The following is a 22054-nucleotide window of genomic DNA, read 5'->3' as shown; positions in this document are numbered from 1 at the left end:
TTTTATTTTGTTTTATTTTTTCCGTTTTCGTTTTCCGAGGTATGTGGTTGGGGATTTAATTATTTTATAGTTTGTTTTAAAAATTGTTATAAAGCCTATCAGGTTTAAATATCGTGTGAAATAAGGGCAGAGAACTCCATATTTAATGCCATGTGAATATTATTGCTTTGCTCCAGAACCTGCAATCTTTTTTTCGATATCATAAAGGGGAAGTCGGTTGTAAAAAAAAAACTTGGACATTCTTGTTGTTTTGGAACAAAGCATATCAAATTTGCAAATCTTAGTTGTTTCTCAATTGACGAAACCCATTATTAACAAAGCGTTGCTCCATCGTTTTTTCATGAAAACCAGTTTTTCCCTACAAACAAAAATTATCCACTTGTCAAAACTAAACAATCCGGCATGACGAATGATAAATTAAAGCAAAGATAAAAAACAGAAGAAATTCAGAAATAACATTTTGTGGCAAAATGTTAGAATTATGAAATATGTATTTGAAAATGTTATTAACGTTTTAGTTATTTAGGGGCAAGCACTAGAATGTACAGGGTGCAACATGGTCAAACCCCATTATTTTACATTTTTTTTTTTAAATTTTATTGAATGAAAAAAAAAATGTCGGAGATAGCATCAAATTTTAGAATAAGTTTAGATTTGTTCGAATTGGTCACCTTTGCCAGGAATTGTGACCTTCAAACGGCAAATGAAATCGTCACACGCTGCCCGAATGCTGCTCTGCGGTATTTTAGTCCATTCCCGGTGAATCGCTTGCTTAAGGTGATCGACACTTTGGTATTTTTTAGTGCCAACCTTGATTTCCAAAATACTCCAGACACAATAGTCCAACGGATTGGTATCCGGAGATTTTAGTGGTCATTGTGCGCTGGAAATGAAGCGATGAACCTCATTTCGTAACCATTCTTGGGTGGCGCATGCGATGGTGCCTAGTCCTGTTGGAATGTCCAAGGTCTGCGACCAAAATGTTTGCGTGCCCAAGGCTTTAATACACCCTCCTGAATATTTTCGCGATAATAATCGGAGAGCGACCATCGGCTGTTATGGCGGCCCACATCGGCTATCTGGTGGCCAACCGAAGTTGTACATTTTCAGCTGACCTCTTTGGCAAGTAAACACGAATATTTTGTTTGTTTACACACTGCTGGGCAACGAATGTTTTCTCATCGGAGAAAACCAAATTCGGCAGTTCACCACTTTCGGCCAAGCGAAGCTCTTTTGTGTTTATTTTCTTTCTGTAGCGGTGTAAGTTCTTGTACTTTTTGGAATGCCAATGGCTTCACCTCGAGCTCAATCAATATTTGCCGAATGGAATATTGCGATACGCCCAGCTCTGGAGCCACTGCGACGCGGGTTTCGATCAAGTCGCTTCTTTACTTTTCGAACCATTTCTGCTGATGTTGCTGTTTTCTTCCGTCCACTTTCTTGATGTGGACACTACACTACCAGTATCACGAGACACAAAAGATTTATTCACATTTTAATGCTGGAGTGCTCTAACGATAGTCACTTGTGGTTTTCCAGCCAAATATAAAGAAATCACACTATCACGCTTGAATTCCATCACGAATAACTTTTGTTCTGGAAAATTCGCACCAAAATGCTTTTGTACTCTTGTAAACAACATAATGAGCTGTCGCTGGAATAATTTTAACAGCTGTCGGACGAGTGGCTTACAAAAATGTTCGATAGAGCTCCATATCTGGTATAGTCCACGAAGGGCATGGGCCCAACGCTCTTCCTGACCATTATGCATTTGTTAAGCCGTGCATGCCGAATTTATAATTTAGAACAACTTTGCCAAGAATTAGCCCACGTTTGGCTATTCAAAAGAATATTGCTTATATTTATTTTCATTCAACTAGTAAAAGAAGACAGCTTTGGTTTTAAGTTTTATTTATCATTTTAATGATTTCATTATATTATTTAATAATAACAAAAATGGGTAAAAAACTTTTTAAGTTAAAAGGTTTTATATTAAACATACATTGCAATGTTTAAGAAAAATGTACTAAAAACCAAAAAATAAAAAATAGATACAGTCGTTGACTAAAATAAAACCGTGGGGCACGTCAATTCTCTACAATATGCATATGCAATTGAAAAGCCCCCTCGGTTTTATTTCAGTCAAGTCTATGCATATGTTTATAATTCCCACGACTGTATCTATTTTTTATTATTTTTTGGTTTTTACCCATACCCATATTGATGGGATTGATAAAACCTACGTTATCCGTCAATTTGGTAGCTGCCGCCATTTTGGATTTCAATTTTTTATATTATATTGTATTCTGCTTTTTGAGCCCTTTCATTTGATACCCATATTGATTGTCACCAAAATCAAAAGTGTATACAAAATGTCAGATTAATCGGTTGTCAGGAAGATGGTGAAATTTGAATTACTAAATTTGACCTAAGAATAAATAATAAAACAAACGGGGTGAGCTAAATAAAACCTTTTAAAAATATGTGACTTGAATTTTTCCCCTATCTTTAGAAAGGTTACATGGCATTTTATGCGGAGATCTTTACTTTTCTATTCAAAATTGTGTAAATGACATAGATCTTGTGATGCAAAACTAAGATCATTGCCATTGAAAATTGAATATTTGTTAATTTGTTTACCATTTCGCGAAAACTTCACTGGCTTTGATAATTTTATGAACTAATAATTTTATTCTAAATAGAATTATATTATATTGAAAGCAAAAAAAATTGACTAGGACAAACAATTAATGTCAATTGAAGAAATATAAAAAATGGAGAAAAAAACAATTATGATATAAAAAACATTTATAATCTTTTGTACTTGGATGAAAATAATAATAAAATAATGCAATTTTAACAATAAGCAATAGAAACCATTTATACACAAAACAACAAAGGCAAAAGTACATCAATTGTGAATAATGCAATTAAACTGAAAAATTAACTTATAAAACGAATATATATTTATATAAAAACAACAGTAAACGAAAACAAATACTTTGATGACCTCTTTCATACTTTAAAAAAAAAAACCAAGCAAAATCCATTTTATAACGAACAACAACAATACACAATAAACACAAAATTAACAAAACCAAAAAGGTAAATAAAACAAAACAACACGTAAAAAACGTAATATTTGCATTCTTGTAGAATGTCTTTAAATTAAAAACAGAATAGATTATTTAAATCTATAGAAAAATGTTAAATTTTTTAACGTAAATAAATAATTATATGAAAAAAAAAACTTAAATTTTGGTTGTTTTATTCATTAAGGAGGAAAAGTGTGAAGGTAAGTTTCAAACTTTTTATAGAAATGACTGTGTTAATGTTGAAAGTTTACATCGAAAAATAACCAAAATAGAGGGTTCCCCCCCCCCCCCCCCCCCCCTTCACTCTTTTGGGAATTTTTGCATAAATATTCCCCGGAATCCGTGCATTTTAGGTGTATATTGTCTTCTGCAATATGGTAGATAAAAATAGGAAGGATATTTTGGTGGACAATTTTTACTCTCAAACAAATCAACATGGGGGACCTTTTTTTAAATGTGGCTAAAATCTATCTTTAAATGGGATCGTGCAAGTCAAAATATTCCATAAAATTATTTGTCATAAAATTCTACTATAGAGTCTAAATCCTACCTAAACTTCAGGAATGAATATAATTAAAAAAAAAACAAGTAAAAAAACTGTAAGTTCGGCCGAAATTTGAATACCCCCAATTTTCTGTCTTAGGTTGTAGAATTCATTACGAATTTCAAATACCAAACTTGAAACAATTCCTGTGAATAATATCGCTAAAATCATGAAAATACCGAATATCGTGAGGTGCCGTTATACGAAGTCGTGGACCTGCACGAACAATTTGATTCTGATCAAGAATAGATATACTTTGTGGGGTCTAAAATTTATATATCGATGTGTTACAAATGGAATAAAAACCTAATATACAGTCCATACTATGGTGGAAGGTATAAAAAACATTTTAGGGACAAAGCCGTACTTTGTTGAATTTGTGAAAAAATCTCCAACAAAGCTTAATTTTAGAAGAATGAAAAAAAAAACTCCGAGAATATTCTCTAATCTTTTGATCAATTTTTCCTAAGACTTTTTTCGAGTTGACGTCTTAAATAACATAAAATCTCTTTTGAGATGGAAGATGTTAAAAGAAGAAATATTGTATACAAAATTTTATTATAAATCTCGGAATAACCATATATCTTGGTACAATATTTGTAATAAAAATTACCATCAGAATTTATGTACTAAAAGTGAAAGCTCAATCCGAGTCAAAATCTCCCTTTATACTTACTTTTTTTTATTTTTTTAGGAAAGTATTAAAGAAGAAATTATTCTAAATCAAATTTCATTGTGTGATTCTGAACAAATAAAATTTACATACTTAATATATACCATAAAAATAGCATGAGTTTTTCTCAAAAAAAAAGTTATATATTTCTGACAAACAACTCTTTCCAAATTCCTGCAAATTTTCTTATAATTTCACTCTACAATATCCAGTCTTGGTTGTAGAAATGCCAAGTGGTGATATTAGTTTTGGGTTCCTAGGCCAAATGTTGTAAAAGCTATATATAATTTTGTTGGTCTTTGAATTACATCCAGAATCATTGGTACAGAAATCGGTCATATCGGTCATTTTGGAACTCAGAAATTGTATGAAATATTTACTAAAAATTACCAATTCAAATTGTGTATTTGGATAACAAAACCAATAAAATTGCTGGATATATATAACGCGGCTGATTTTCATTAGAAACATTTCAATTTCTTTGCAAACTATCTTTGCTTTTGAAAGGTAGATTTATTTTTCATTTATTCTTGATACCTATTTTTTCTCCGCGCAGAATTATTGTTCATAATTGCTTTAATTCTGTTTTTACATATTTCAACAACATTCAATTCGCATCCAAGGCATTGTCTCTTTCGTTTTACTCTATCGACAAGTTACTTCTCTTCCGGCGTAAATATGTAATTGTCTCGATCTGGCCTCTCTCTTTCTCTTTCCCATTGTCGTTTTATTTTATATTTTTATAAAATTCCCTTTCTAACTGAAACGCATTTTATAGTTTATAGAACACTTGTTATTTATTTATCACATATGTAGATGTGTATGTGTACGTGTGTGTTGTGTTGAAATGGCACCTTAAAATACAACAGACACTTGTTGTTAATTTTATTTAAACTAAGACTAGTTCGACTTGTTTTGTTTCTAAGTGAGATAATTCTACTTTGAAATAATGTAACGCAAGGCATGCATTTTGTTAATATTCTAAATAAGGTTGTTTTGCATTATTTATAGCTGCTGTTGTATATTTTTTCATAATAATAACGTTGTGTGCAATTTTACATAGCGTGCGTTTAATCCATATCGGCTGTCGTTACAATATCAATAATAACACCAATTGTCTGTCAATTAGATTTATTTATTTTAAGACTACTCAAAAATTTGTTTATTTTGTTTTCGTATTATCTATGCAGGTAGCTTAATGTAATTCTATATAAGAAGATGTAATGTTATTGTACGTATGAATTACAAAACAATATTAACAGATGTGATTCCCTGAAGAATGATTAGATCGATCAACAGTTGATAATAGTTTGCATATTTGTTGTTGTTGTTAAATTTCCTCGGGAAATATTATCTTATGTCTTTGTCACAAATAAAATAGTTTGTACAATTGTCTTATTGATAATTCAAAAAAAAAAAGGAAGCAAAACAAAAATTGTTCGATATATCTGTGTCCCTGTTTGTAGCTTTACTTCACAATTGGCGTTTGTTGGTCGGCCTTATGCTGCCGCAACTTGTTTGTCATCTTTTTTCGTCAAATAGTTGTAATTGATAAAACGGATGCCCTGAATCGACTGTGCCGTGGCATTAGTTATGTGACAGGCGAACAACAGCATATTGCGAGGTTGAACTTTCCAAGCGAAACGCATGAAACAGCAGGAGTACAAAGTGAGAGCTGAAATGTATAACAAATGTGGAAAACTAATTAATGGAAATAGTTAATTAATTAAACAAAGAATACAAAGAATAAATAATTAAGAGCAAGAAAATGAATGCGATACGAAACATATTTTGAAAATTATTCTAATTCAATAAGAAGTAAAATTGTTAGAATTGACATAGGCTGAAAGAGTTCCAATACTTTACTAGTTGTTTAATGAGATCTTTGAATGTTGTTCACAAACAATTTTTGTATTATTTTCATCGATACCTCTTTTACTTTATTTTAAAGCTTTATCCACATTGGCGGCCAACGCCACTTGACATTTCACCTTAACCTTAAAAATATCCTATAAACATATGGTGAACCTTATTTCTATTTTAATTGGAAATATACAAATTTGATGCGCATGTTCATAATATTTTATAGTAAAACTTGTTATAGAGTGTTGCTTCCATTGTAACCAGTTTCTTTATATATAATTTTTTTTGGATAGTTGGTTAGTTAAGATCATGCTAAAAAAATAAGTATTTTTGCTCAGATCGACAAATGATTATAAAATTAAAAACTACATATGTAGCTTATTCTGAAATTAGCGCTTTAAAATATATAAAAATTGTACATTTCGGAATGGGGCCATGACTACGTCGCCGATTCAACACATACAAATTGTTTTGAAATATTACAAAGTCGTTTGGTAAGGTTTTGATGTTTACCATTTTTACGACATACAGGGTGAGATAAAAAACTGCAGCCATAATTTTCATTTTTTTTTTTTTAAATTTTAGAATAAGTTTATATTTGTGCAAATTTTAGAATAAGTTTAGATTTGTTCGAATTGGTCACTTTGGTCGGATTATAGCCTTCAAACGGCCAATGAAACCGTAACACGCTGAATGCCGAATGTTGCTCTGCGGGATTTTGGCCCATTCCCGGCGAAGCGCTTGCTTGGGCTGATCGACACTTTGGTATTTTTTAGTGCCAACCTTGCTTTCCAAAATACTCCAGACACAATAGTCCAACGGATTGGTATCCGGAGATTATGGTGGGCACTGTGCGCTGGAAATGAAGCGAGGAACCTCATTTTGTAACCATTCTTGGGTGGCGCGTGCTAAGTGCGATGGTGCTTAGCCCTGTTGGAATTTCCAAGGTCTGTGGCCAAAATGTTTGCGTGCCCAAGGCTTTAATACACCCTCCAGAATATTTTCGCGATATTTATTTTAATGCCACGGTCGATTAATACGAGCGGAGAGCGACCATCAGCTGTTATGGCGACCCACACCATCACCATGGACGGCGCTTGTGTTCTGGTGGTCAACCGAAGAAGCACATTTTCAGCTGACCTCTTTGGCAAGTAAATACGATAATTTCGTTTGTTTACAAACTGCTGGACTACGAATGTTTTTTCATTCGGAGAAAACCAAATTCGACAGTTCACCACTTTTGGTCAAGCGAATTTACCTCTTTTGAGTCTAATTTCTTTCTGTTGCGGTTTAAGTTCTTGCACTTTTAGGAATTTCAATAGCTTTTCATTTTTCAATATTTGCCGAATGAAATATTGTGATAAGTTCAGCTCACTGGGCATTTTTCGGCCACTGCGACGCGCGTTTCGATCAAGTCGCTTCTATTTTTCGAACCATTTCTGCTGATGTTGCTTTTTTCTTGCGTCCACTTCCTTGACGTCGGGCTACGCTACCAGTATCACGGTAATGAACGATGGTACGATACACAAAATATTTATTCACATTTAAATGCTGGAGCGCTCTATCGAAAGCCACTTGTTGTTTTCCAACCAAATATAAAGAAATCACACTATTACGCCATCACGAATAAGATTTTTTTCTGGAAAATTCTCACCAAAATGCTTTTGTACGCTTGTAAACATATAATGGTTTTCCTGATATATAATAGCTTATAGTAAAATTTGATATATAATAATTTTTTCGTTTACGTCGTTCTTAAATTCTATTACAAATTCACAAAAAGTACCCCGTTATTATATTTTTCAACAAAGACCATTAAACCTGACTTTTGTTTTTCGCTCTTCAAATTATTAATGATCATTACCATTTGTTTGCTGCTAAGTTTATCAATTGTATTAATGATTTTCTGCTTATTTACATAGATTCATTGACACAAAATGCTTATTCATTCATTCATTGGAAGCGTGATTCCTCACCACCGGTCATCAATATCAATACATAGAAAAAAGTACAAATCTCAGACTTCTTATTAATGAAATAATTGACCAATTAATTGCAAAAACAAATTAAATGTCATAAATGATAACTGTTTAAAACGTTCATAATTTATTAATAGGTAAACATTAACGATCGTCTACAAAAAAGCATTGGTTTTTTTTTTTTTGGGAATCTATTAGAGCAAAAAATGAGCTGATTTAAAAAGAGCTGAATAGTTTATTGTATTAATTTTGATAAGAGTGACTAGACTTCAAAATGGAAAGGAATTTTTTTTATTTTAAAATCTTATCAGCTGGAGGTGCTAATGAATATAGATAATGTACCAGAAAAAGCAAGCAAATAATAATCAGAGACGATGTGCTAGAAGTAGTGTTTGCAAATTATATACAACTTAATCTGTGCAAATTTGAATTGCTTTATCTATTTAGGAACGACACATAAGAAAAAAGTGGACAGACATATTAATGTCGCCGCTGTCTGCTAGGCCAAGATAAATTGTGACAAATGAAATTCGACAAAAATGTTAAAATTCGATACAAATATATTTGAAGCTTGCACCCATAGTTGAAATAGATTCGGGTTGGATATTGCACCTATTTATGAGTTATGTTTGGCTTTACATTTATAGCAAAATATGCATGCGACTTCTATGATATTTGATAGGAACATAGTACGTTATTTACAAATATGTCAGCCACATGTAATTGTGTATTGAGCGATGTCTTAACATGGAGTTCGTTAGTTAGTTAATAACTTAATCCTAAGAGATGGGACAGTTAAATAATAACAGATTTTTTTGTGAAACCATTGACACAATATTGCAATTTGTGAAGATAACTGAACTATTACGAATGAAATTGGACGTTTGTTCAATAAAAAATGGAGTAATTTCTAAGATGCGCACATTAATTGAATTTCCTCTATAGAGGAACAAAGGTCTTACCAAGGGTCATGCGGCCAGATATAAATTTAGGATCCTTATTGATATCAGCTAAAGCAGCAATTGGAATACCCCAGTTGGCAACGGGACCCCAAAAATGTGTGCTAAAACAAAAACCTTATTAGCCACATATATTTAAAGGATTACAATAAAATACATACCTCATCAAATATTCCCTGAATTCTTTGCTCTTTAGGTTCTCGGCCAATTTTCCAACAAGACCAGCAGCACGTTTTTGCGACATGATTTTAGATTTGATTTTAATACAATTGCTCTACAAAAACTGAGGTCAGACTTGGCGTAGACTCACAAATGGCACTTAGATTGTTGCGTTTGATCGCTTATTAGGTAGGCAGTGTAAATAAAAGATTACGTTTGAAATGGTGGTTCTGCAACGAATGTCGTTAGACCGTCTTCCAAGTTCAAGGCAACAGCAGCTCTAAATGTGACACGTTTCAAGAAAGAAATCTTGTTTATTAATGAATTCACATAATTTCTCTTTGACCGTACAAAACAAAACAGAAACGGAAATTTTTCATATGAGACAAAATGTAAATGTGAAAACGGTTATGTAAAAATTGCAGTAGAATGAAAACGTTTGTATGCACACCACCAATCAAGAGAGACAATGCGTAAATTAAAATGACGGTGTTGATAGAACGAATACAAACACTTTATATTAGACAACAAACACAAAAAATCACAACAAGCTTTTTATTGTATCATGCAAAAACAACAACATAAAATAGAAATTTACGCGAATATATTATTAAAACAAGCGGGCGCAGACAACCGTTCGATAGCAGCAAGCTCTAAGTGATACTAAAAAAAATTCAAATTTTATTGGAGAACGAAACCAACGACCAAAACAAACAAACAACAACTTGACATTTGACGAATGAGCATGTATGGGAGAATTTGAAAATTATTGGCTATGTTTAAGTGTTGCCAATTATAATTAACCCATTAGACGAAATTTGGAATTGTACTAAATGGAATTGGAAATAAATGCTGTTAACAAATGTAACCCCAAAACAAAATGAATGCAAATTTTAATTAATCTCTTAACATCTATTTATTTGTAATTGCAAATAAGACCTTCAATAACAAATCAAAATCAACCACCAAGTATTACAACCCTTTTGCATACAAATGCCAAGTGCTGTCAAATTCCAATTATATTCACAAGAAGTGATGCCATCCAAAATTACAACCTTGTTGTATACAAATGCTACTTGTTGTGAAATTCAAATTTTGCTTACAAATATTGATGCATCAACTACGTTAATAGAACATCGCAAGTAAAGTTTGTAATCAAAAATGGAGTTCACCGGTACAAGTGCAGCTGTGCAGCAAATAAATTTTTAACAAATGAATTAATTAATATTAATTTTAAAAAACGTACATCATTGAAATCATGGTACAATGATATCAAGGTAGGGCTATGAAACCATATGGTTTTAATTTTTTTATTTTCTTGGTTTAATATGTCATTTTTATTTGATTATGTATGTGTTTTCTTTTCAATAACAAAACAATGTTCAGAAAACATTCAAATTCGGATGTTTTCAAAATGTTTATTTCATTGTATGCATCGACAAAATCTAGAGTTTTTGTAGCGAAATAATCCTTTAGAGATATATAGAACCTGGTTTTGAAAAGAAGTGTTGACCTTTCATTCAGTTTTCGCGGTTTTCAATTATTTATTCAAAATAAATGCAACAAGTTGTTTGATTTTGTTATTGTTTTGATACTATTTCTGACATTACAAGCCAAACAGGTGGACCTCTATACCTGCAATTTTTTCAAAGTTGACCTACCTTCTCTTCATTGTACCATGGGTACAATGATATCAAGGTAGGGCTATGAAACCATATGATTTTAATTTTTTTTATTTTCTTGGCTTAATATGTCATCTTTATTTGTTTATGTATGTGTTTTCTTTTCAATAACAAAAAAATGTTCAGAAAACATTCAAATTCGGGTGTTTACAAAATGTTTATTTCAACGTATGCATCGACAAAATTTAGAGTTTTTGTAGCGAAATAATCTTTTAGAGATATATAGTACATGATTTTGAAAAGAAGTGTTGACCTTTCATTAAGTTATAGCGTTTTTTCAATTATTTATTCAAAATAAATAAAACATGTTGTTTGATTTTTAATTGTTTTGATACCAATTCTGACATTATAAGTCAAACAGGTAGACCTCTATACTTGCAATTTTTTCAAAGTTGGGCTACCTTCTCTTCATTGTACCATGGTTTCTATTCTATTTTGACATCTGGAAATAAAAATATTAATATTTGGTAAAAACAGTGATTTTGATTTTCTCAGATGTAAGCAATTTGTCAACAGCTTATTGATTTTCGGCAGCGGTGCCATATTCGATTAACGGGGATAATGAACGAATTAATCTGCAATAAGTGGCTCAATAGGAATTAAGATTGCCGTCAGTCTAGGACATGGCAGAAGAATGCAGGTAGTCGCAATGCTAGGACAATGAACTGTCAAACCAATTTTTGAATTGAAGATTTTGAATTAAAAATTATTCAAATTTGTAAAAATTGTTTAAAATGCATATCTTAACAAACTCCGATAGGCGTCGTATAATAAAACATATAAAAATCTACTTATTTTTTGAAAAATCATTATTTCTTTTTGACATTTCAATGTTCTCAAGCGTTGATGCATCTACCTGTATTCTTCTACCAGTGTCTACGAATGTATGTAAGAACCTTCAATTTTTTACAGCGGTACCTAAAATGCGACGTTCCACGTAGAGGTTTTTCACCACACAAGTAAAGCACGTGTATTAATATGAGAGTTAGCCAAATAAGTCGGATAAATGGAATTTCAATGTTGAACAATTTCAACAATGACAATTAAACAATTTCTTTTATTTGTGTGTTGAAAATATAAATGAATAATACAAAAAATGGGAACGTTTGTAATTAGAAAACATAGAAATTGGGAGAATTTTGAAAGTTATCAATTTTCACAAAGTTTTTAGTTGGTAGATTTAAGGATATGAACCTATAGTGGGCTTCACTAACTCATGTTTTGAGTTATTGGTAACTTTGAAACCCTAAATTTTGATATAAACAAGAAGTTTAAGTTGACAACATTGGTATCTATCGGTTGTTTTAGCGACTACTTTAATTTCATCGCTAACTTATCGACAAATTTCGTTAATTACCGAAACTATTAAGATTTTAATTTTATAGACTTTTGACGGTAACTCAAAAAATGAGTTAGAGCAATCCATTACAAGTGTATTTGGGTAATACGGACGTACAAAAAAAGTTTACCATGGTGGGAAAGTTGAATACATGTGTGCGCTACGTCGAATTTCAGGCAACGCTGTTACAATTAATATATTCTTCTTATTATTGTTAGTCATGGTATTATTTTATTCTAATGAGACATATTTTTAAGGTGTTATTGATTATATTTTTTTAAAAAATATACGTTTTTGTTTTTTTTTTCTTATTAAAGAAACGTTTTTTGAATCATGCTATTTTTTTTGGAGTTCTAACATTTATTTAGCAGCAACACTTTTGTTTGATCTGGTCACACTGACTGTCCTTATTGTATTATTGTACTCAATAAAAGAATCCTTGGCTGCGTTGAGATAAATTGGTAAGCACTGAACAGTGGCAAAAAATACCGCCAATTTTTGGCATTTCCTGTGTTTGTCAGTTCATTGTTTTCTTTTGTACGGCCAGTTGGTTAATCCTATTGGAAGAAATTAACGATTGTATAACAGTTTATAACCTGCATATAAATGAATGAATGAATGAATGAATATATTTTTACAAATGATAACTTAAAGGAGTGCGTATAACAAGAAATTGTGTGAAATATAAAATACAATTTGTGTCGTTGAACAAATGGTAAAGAGAAGAGAGATAGTGAGAGAGTGTAGTGCTTTTGTTCGAGTGGATATGTTACTCATGGTCAATAAAATAATCCTTGGCTGCGTTAAGACGAATTATCAAGCACTGAACTGTGGCAAAAAATGCCGCCAATTCTTAACTTTTACTTTGTTAGTCAGTTAATAGTTTGTACGGCCGCTTGGATAATCCTATTGGAAAAAATAAGTTTTGTATAAGATACAAAAATGACAACTCAAAGGAGTGAATGTTAAAAGAATGTTGTGTGAATTATAAAATTCAAATTGTGTCGCTCAAAAAAATAATAAGGAAAAGAGAGCGAGAAAGTGCAAATGACGATTTTTATTTGACTGTCAACTTAGCTCGTACTCAATATTATAAGGTAAATTGGTAACCACGGAAGTGTGGCAAAAATACCACCAGTTCTTGTGTTTGTCTGTTCATAGTTTCTTGGGATAAGGTAGAACACATAAAAAGTTTAATTAAATGGAAGTATAAATACAGTTGTAAAGTTAAAATTTAAAGAAAAACATTTTTTAATATGTATAGTTCAACAATACAACAAAGTGAAGAGGGCGACACAGAGTATAGGAATATTTCGGAATTAGGGAGGATGGTGCGTGCAAATTATATAACAAATTGTTCGCTTGGTGTCGTAAATTATAGATTAGAACTCCTGCAATAAAATTTTTACAATTAAGGCATTATCGTTTGTTCTTATTGAAAAAATGGTATTTAAAAATTTCAAATAATAATTGTTCAAAAAAAAAAAAAAATTAAAAAAAAAAATTAAAAAAAAAGTGATATGAAAAAAAATTATTCTGATTTTTGTGTCAATCGAAAAAAAAATTGTAACTTAATTTTTGTAAGATATTTGCAAAGAAATAAAATAATCTCAAATGTGTGTGGAATTCAAGCTGTTTAATTATGCTGCAAATAACGATGTGATGTTAAGAGTGAAAAATAATTTCGCAATAGCTCGGTGATTGTTTTGATGAAAAAAGAAAAAGACCTGGAGGACAGTTTTAAGCTGTTGAGAAAAAATGTGATGGGGATGAGCTTTTTCGATCCGTGAATTTTAGGTAAGTCCTACGTTTATCTCACAGATTATATGGATAAGAACTAAAATAGTGCGTAAAAATCTTACCAAAATAAATTTTAGGAAAAATGTATATTTCGCTGAAAATGCAACCGGTAGCTGTACTCTCCACAATGCAATGGAGAGTATATTAAGTTTATCATTCCGTTGTTACTTATCGAAATGATTGTTCGATTCCGATTTTTAACGCATTAAAAGCTCTCTACCAGAAAATCTTCTACATAGGTCCAAGTTTTCGTGTAGCCCCCACAAATGCTAAAAATTAGGTGAATTTAGCCACAGTCTATGATAGAATTGGCTAAAAATTTGTATTTGGATAGATGTAACTTCCAATATTCTGCATTTTGACGATTTTCGTCGGAATTTTCAATGAAATTCCCATTTTTTTTTCAAATTCAGTAACAACCAATCTAATAAGGACATATATAATATGAAGTATAAAACAAATACGAAGTCTAGAAACTATGGGATTTTCCCTTATGACAGAGAATCTCAGCATCACAAAACTTAACCTTTTTTGTTTTTATACCCTACAACACTATGTGTTGGGGGTATTATAAGTTTGATTGGGCCAGAATTTATGTAACACCACGAAATATTGGTTTCCCATATAGGAAAGTATATATGGATCTTCCTAGCTCGCCGAGCTGAGTCGATCTAGCTATGTATGTCCGTCCGTCCGTCTGTCCATGTTAATTTGTAATCACGCTACAGGTCGCAATTATGGCCCGATCCTTACGAAATTTTGCACGAAGGTGGGGTTAGGGTCAGAATAGAAGCCTATTTCTTTTGGAGATGATCGCCAAATGTTTGAAATGGACCAAATACTGAAAAAATGTCGGATTTTGCAGTAGCTATACAGGTCGCAATTATAGACCAATCGACGTTGAATTTCGCATGTAGCTAGAGTTTAGGGCGGGGAAGAAGCCTACCAATTTGGGTGGTCATCGGATAATATTTAGCGGGTAAAATATACCATATCTTTTGTGTTGAAAAAATTCAAAATTTTTCATTAAACCGCGAATATTTTAAATCCCGGCGAAATCACAAAGCCATGACAAGGTTACTTCTGATCTTTACATTGATGTTAACATCCAACAAAACGGATATATATCAAAATATGTGCGATATATATGTCTATCAAAGAAGATATGCTTGAAAGATCTATTTTATGTCGAGAACGGCTGAACTGATTTCGACAGTTCTCATTAATTCAGAATGGCCTCTTGGCAGGAAAGAAAAAACGTCTAAAAAAATCGCATAAAAATATCCTCCTAAAGATGAAAATATTGATTTTGTAAAATTTTTTTTCAATTTTGTCATATTTTTGGCATATTTTCATTTTGAATTAAACATTTGGTAATATTTCTACAGCTAACAGAACTAAGTAGTTAGGATATCAGGATATCAAATTTTGCATGGAGATAAGATGAGGGTCAGAATAGAAGCCTACTCTTTTTGGAGATGATCGCCATATATTTAGGGTTGAAATGGACCAAAAACTGCAAAATTGTCTGCAGGTCGTAATTATCGCTCGATCCTCACGCACATTTGAATGGGGTTTACCGGACATTACAAAAGCCAAGCAGTTTTGAATGGCCATCCAAAAATATTCAATGTGTGAAATAGTTTGCCAACTTTTGTAGACAAAATACGAAAATGTCCATTCCAGTGACATTTTGGAGAATTCACAAATACAGGAAAGACGCACTTCTGACTATTTCGTTAACGCTGATTTCGTTGAAGATTATAGTCAAATGTCTATATCTCATATAGATGCGTTTCAGTCCAAAACCAATAATAAATGTTAATCTTTTGCCACTTCTTAGAGATATTAGAGGTCTTTGGGAAATATTGGTTCCAGATCTAGGAAGACCATTTAAGTGCAACATCTACCAATAAATTGGAAATGAGCAAATTAGTTTAAGTTGCTATTATTCAAAATTAGAGAACGAAACCTGATGGATTTCTTTTATTATTTGTCATAATATCTTGTGAAATTCTTTCGAGAATCTCACCTATATAAACTGTATCGTTTATTATAGTGTTGTATGGTATTCAACGGTCGGCCCCGCTCGACTGTAGCCTTTGCTTACTTGTTTTTATTTTGATGGGCTTGGATTAGGTACTTTCCTAAAAAAACATATGCAAAAAGTGCATTTTCGGTAATAGCTACCGAAAAATTCAGATTTTGTTAGAATTAAAAAAAATTCAATTGATCTCTGTCGCTATTAAAGTTTTCATTTCAGATTTTCACAGAACAGGAATTGAGCACCTGTGTTTTGTTGTATCAAAATAATAAAACTTAAGATCGTTTTTCTTTTTATAAAAAAACAGCTTAATTTATGCCAACTAAAATCAGAATAAAAAAAAATTCCCCATAAAAATTTTTATTTGTTATGTGAAGTGGTGTAGGGTATCATAAAGATATCATTTTTCATTAGATTCATCTGTTCTAATGTCCCAAAAAAACATACTACTTATTGTATGTTATGGGAAACCAGAATCCTCCAAAATTGTCTTTCTTTACAAAAACCTAGCTGCTCCAAAATACCTTTTTGTAACTAATAATTTTTCATTCCAGATGTCAGCCATCGCCAGGCAAAGCAATGAACATCATTGTCTGTTAACCAATATCCTTCTCTTAGGGTTCATCTCTCAATGAATTTCTCTTTTAACAATATGGAATGCTTTTTTGTAATATATCTCTACCTTTTTTTTAAATATATTCCTATTTGTTTACACTTTCTTCCCTGTCTCAGCATTTACGAGACTTATGCTCTTTCATTACATTTTGCATTCTCTTAAATTCGTTATCTTCTCTGGCTTTGTTACAACAAATACAACGACAAAAAGCTCTGCTTCTTGCCGCACAAAGTCCTTGGACCACATTTACAGCACACGACGACAGTAGGACACTTTGCAGCAGAAGCCCAAAGCCAGGCAGCATCCACATGTGTTCTGCTGGCTCGAGTCAGTTTGAAACTCGTGAGCGATAGTGAAGGTTGTATGTGAAAATCTCGGCAAAGCAAATCTTTGATATATAACCGATATAGAAGAAAGAAAAAAAATATACATTTTTAAAGTATTCCATCTTCCTGGCATTTTTTCCATATAGCGTTGTTGGATGTAATAATTAATTGAATAAATCTTTTGTGTCAAAGAAAATTACAATTACATTGTGATGTGTGTTTCAAATATTAGTGGTGATTGTTGTTGTTATTGTTGTGGGATAAATTAAGAAGAAACAATGTGTGAAAATTTTCTTTTTATTTAAGAAATAAACAAATTTATGTTAAAACCAATCTTTAAACAACAAAATGTGTAAAGCCTAAATTAAGTTTTTTTTAACAAAATTTTCTTGGAATCAAGAAAATATAAATGTGATAGAAGAAGAAAAAAATATCAATAAGGAAAACCATCCACCACCAACGCCCCGTTAAATGTTGTAAACTTTCATGTATCGAAAGCAAGAAAAAAAGCAAGTAAAAGAACGAGAAGAGTATCTTTCCCCCTGATGGACCCTCATCACGGTGAAATAAAACCCTGCCAAGGCGTAGGATAAATGTGCGTATGTAGATGTACCTACATTGTTGTTGTTGATGTTGTTCGTTCGTTCGCTGCGATTGTGTCGAAATAAAATCAAAAGCAGATAATAACCAACCCTTGTGTCGCGAAGTGTTATTGTCTTATCCAGCAGCCAGTCCGTCAGCCAGCCAACACATGAATATCAAACAAACATTGTTCCAGCTATCGACCGACAAAGTGACTATTTGACAAACCAACCCCCCTTTTTAGTTGGTACTTTTAAATGAAAAAACAGGTTTTTCATTTCGTTTTGATATCGTGCGCTAGAAAGGAAAATTTTATTTAATTTCCATAAAAGCAATTGTAATTGATTTTATTTTTTCTTCTTCTTGTTTTTCTCCGGATTACTTTAATTTCCCACCTTGAGCTTATCTATTTGATGGTGCTTCATCTTTGGCTGGTGTTCTTTTTTGTCTTGAATGTTGGAGCCGCTCCCAATTTGCGAATATACAACAAAAAGCAATAACAACAAAAACAAATACACCAACACACAAGGATTCTCATACACAGGCACGCACACTCAAACAGATACAAATGAAATGAAAAAAGCCTTAGCAAGCAGCTGGCAGACAGCAATACAAGACCATGCACCATCAGTATCATCATCACCAGCATCTTAAGTTAATAGGAATTGGAGTATTTTTCTTTTTTTTTTTGTCTAATTTCTCTTCTCTTTCAGTTTGCTCTTTGTTCCCTTTTGGGTTGACAAACTATTGTTACATGCATGGGTGGTACTCGTAAATAACGGACTGGAGTATTGAAGTGTTACTAACACCACTTCAACAACAAACCAAAAACATTAATACTTCATCTCTTTGTTATCCTCGCGCGCGCTCTCTCTCTCTCGTTCTTGATGGCTCTCTTACTCTTTGTGGTGTGACAGCAGTTAGATTAGAAGAAAATAAACATAGCATCACACATTAACTTCAGTTGAATGTTTTGAGACGAATCCCCCCCAAAAAAAAAAAAAAAACGGAACAAACGACAGACCCACAAACGAAGTGAAGTTCATTCCTTGCAAAAGTGATACAAAGAAAGCTCATATGTGCGTGTATGTGTGTGTGTTTGTATGTGAAAGAAGTGTGGAAACAGAAACAAAAGAAAGGCAATAAAGTGTATGTAAACAAAATAAGAAAATTGATTATACTGTTACAAGAAAACACCAGATGAAAGGCAAGACATTTGAAAATTTGAATCGAATGGTATCTTCACAGGGTGAGAGAAGAAAACTGCAACAAAGTTAAATGCAATAGTTTTTACATTTTTTTAATTTTATTGAATGAAAGCAAAAATGTCGGAAATAGCATTAAATTTTAGAATAAGTTTAATTCACACGCTGCCCGAATGTGGCTCTGTGGTATATTGGCCCATTCCCGGTGAAGCGCTTGCTTGAGGTGATCCACACTTCATATTTTAGTGCTTTCCAAAATACTCCAGACACAATAGTCCAACGGATTGGTATCCGGAGATTTTGGTGGCCATTGTGCGCTGAAAATGAAGCGAGGAACCTTATTTTGTAACCATTATTGGGTGGCGCATGCAGAGTGCGATGGTGCTGAGTCCTGTTGGAATGTCCAAGGTCTGCGGCCAAAATGTTTGCGTGCCCAAGACTTTAATACACCCTCCATAATATTTTCTCGATAATATTAGGTATTTATTCTGATGCCACGGTCGATTAATACGAGCGGAGAGCGACCATCGGCCGTTGTGGCGGCCCATACCATCACCATGGCCGGCACTTGAGTTCTAGCCAACCGAAGGTGCACATTTTCAGCTGACCTCTTTGGCAAATAAATACGATCATTTTGTTTGTTTACAAACTGCTGGACAACGAATGTTTTCTCATCGAAGAAAACCAAATTCGGCAGTTAACCACTTTCGGATAAGCGAAGCAACTCTTTGGCTCTTTTGAGTCTATTTTCTTTCTGTTGCGACGTAAGTTCTTGCACTTTTTGGAATTTCAACGGGGTAACCCCGAGCTCATTTTTCAATATTTGCCGGTCACTACGACGCGGGTTTCGATCAAGTCGCTTCTTTACTTTTCGAACCATTTCTGCTGATGTTGCTGTTTTCTACCGTCCACTTTCTTGACGTCGGGCTACGCTACCAGTATCACGGTAACAAGCGATGGTACGAGACACAAAAGATTTATTCACATTTAAATGTTGGAGTGCTCTAACGAAAGCCACTTGGGGTTTTCTAGCCAAATATAAATAAATCACAATATCACGCTTGAATTTCATCAGGAATAATTTTTATCTGGAAAATTCCCACCAAAATGCTTTTGTACGCTTGTAAAAAATTTATTGAGCTATCAGTGAACATGACAGTGGGTTGTAGTTTTTTTCATCTCACCCTGTATAAGCGACCATAAAGGATGTTTGGCCTGAAAATTTTTGGGACTTTGATTTGCATTTGCGAATTTGGTCCAAGGAGACCTAGGTTCCAAAACCGTTATTTCGACGGGGCACGTTTTGGCCGCATCAAATGAAATATACCCTCTCTAGCCATATGGCTGAGGGTATAAAAATGCGTAATTCCTTGAGTTCTAAAGATTTTTACAAAAATATTTAATAGAAAGATCCAATGAGAATTTCAGAAAAAAAAGAAAAAATTGATAAAAACGATTTTTTGAGTAATGTCATATATTAAGTAAATGAGCGAAATGTGAATTTTTGTGAGTAGGCAGGTCAAGTACGATTATGGGCCATATCGGTCCGTGTTTTCCTCTTGTCCCCATATGACGTCCCTCCTGATGGTCGACATCTTGACAATTTTAGGAACATTATCTAACGAAATTGTTTAAAATTCGGAATTAAGAGCTCATAATAGGTTAAACATTATATTGCTGAGCATTACCCCCTAAAAACGGTACATCCAGGTATTCAGTAATTGAGTAATTTTATCAATATTATTTAATGGAATTGTTTTTGTATTGGAAATTTAAAAAAGATAACAACCCCTGTAGAAGAAAATTGTTTATATTGGGTTCACAATTTGGTATATCTCCCATATTGCGGTACCGTTCTCTTTATTGTCTGTATTTTGAAACATGAGGTGCATTCTCCTACCGCTCACTGGAATTTGCAATTAAAAAGGGAACTCGTTCGAATATTGAATTTGGATATTTTTACTTTAAATTTTCATTTTATCTCATGGTGTTGGCTATCAGGAGTTTTTAAATCGGAATATTGGCCAAAACCAATGATTTACAAACACTTTCTGATAACCATATTATATATATAACAGTGGTTATTTACAGACACAGAGATCCTTTAAATTAAAATAAAATAATATATTAAAACCATTCACAGTATAATTATGTTAAACTTATAATATTCACATGTAATTAATATCCATGGAAATCACATACATACGCATATGTTGTATGTTCGTAAATTATTTCAATGTTAAGTACATAAAGATTTTAACATTAATATTGAAGTGTTAACAAATCCAATAAACACACGCACAAAATGCACTCTTGAACCTTAACTATGTTTGGAAATAAACACTTAATGCTATTTATATAAATTATATACTTTAACTGGGCATTTACATTGAATAATGTTGAATTACCCTTAACCAGGCAATTCATTTTTAATTTAGGCTATTCAAATGAATGGCTATTGATTTACAACGAATTATTTTCCAGTTTCATTACCAAAGACATTTCTCCAGTCCCCCCCACACCCCTTTCCCAACCACAGTTCCATTAACAAATATGTAAATTCCATATACAAAAACAAGTAAAAAACAGTAAAGAAAGTCTTAAAGTCGGGCGGGGCCGACTATATGATACCCTACACCACTTTTCTGATTTAGTAGAGCTTCGCATAACAATTAAAAGTTTTTATCGGAGAATTATCATACACGCTATGATTAAAATTATAATTTAAAGTTCAAAGGACTAAATATGCCGAAGCATTTGTATATTTTAAATTCGGACTTGTATTCCCCATTTGGTGCACAATTAATTTGAAATCGGATAAATATATTTAAGCTATATCCAAATCGGAACCGATCTCGATAAAATTTGGCAAATATATTTCTGAGCTTCATTTGATATTTTTCCCTGAATATCGTTGTAACGGAGCATATTGCATATTACGGCTGTGAGTAACAAATCGGATGAACAATATATATGGGAGCTATAGCTATATCTGAACCGATTTCGATACAACTTGGCATACTTATTTTCAGGCCTAATTTGGGTGTATACGCAAAATTTCATACAATTCGGGCTGATATTATACGTTTGGTGCACAATAAAAAGCAAATCGGACGAAGATATATATGGGAGCTATATCTAAATTTTGACCGAATATTTCCAATTTCAATAGGGTTCGTCCTTGAGCC

The 22054-nt window shown here is 32.6% G+C and overlaps 1 protein-coding gene across 5 annotated transcripts; it reads right to left on the bottom strand.

Moving 5' to 3' along the window:
- Positions 1-5426: 5426 nt before the first annotated feature.
- Positions 5427-10007, bottom strand: LOC101894414 (mitochondrial pyruvate carrier 1). Of its 5 annotated transcripts, none has more exons than XM_059131449.1 (4): positions 9871-10007; positions 9275-9552; positions 9117-9217; positions 5427-5987 (listed from the first exon to the last, which is right to left on the bottom strand). In XM_059131449.1, exons 2-4 carry the CDS (start codon positions 9355-9357, stop codon positions 5812-5814), a joined length of 360 nt encoding a protein of 119 aa, XP_058987432.1. In that variant the 5' UTR covers positions 9358-9552; positions 9871-10007; the 3' UTR covers positions 5427-5811. The 5 variants fall into 5 exon arrangements, with proteins under 5 accessions (XP_058987432.1, XP_058987433.1, XP_058987435.1 ...); XM_059131450.1 differs by having other exon boundaries at positions 9785-9933; XM_059131452.1 differs by having other exon boundaries at positions 9907-9926.
- Positions 10008-22054: the final 12047 nt, after the last annotated feature.

Source organism: Musca domestica, unplaced genomic scaffold, assembly GCF_030504385.1.
Source record: "Musca domestica strain aabys unplaced genomic scaffold, Musca_domestica.polishedcontigs.V.1.1 89, whole genome shotgun sequence".
Taxonomy (NCBI): Eukaryota; Metazoa; Arthropoda; class Insecta; order Diptera; family Muscidae; genus Musca; species Musca domestica.
This window is presented reverse-complemented; position numbering and strand designations above follow the sequence as displayed.

Bases quoted from the DNA above. Each gene is read 5' to 3' on its own strand.
- LOC101894414 (XM_059131449.1), bottom strand. From the start codon at position 9,357: ATGTCGCAAAAACGTGCTGCTGGTCTTGTTGGAAAATTGGCCGAGAAC. The intron at 9,218-9,274 runs GTATGTATTTTA...TTTTTGTTTTAG, and splicing joins TTCAGGGAATATTTGATGAG to CACACATTTTTGGGGTCCCG. The intron at 5,988-9,116 runs GTAAGACCTTTG...TATACATTTCAG, and splicing joins ATCTGGCCGCATGACCCTTG to CTCTCACTTTGTACTCCTGC.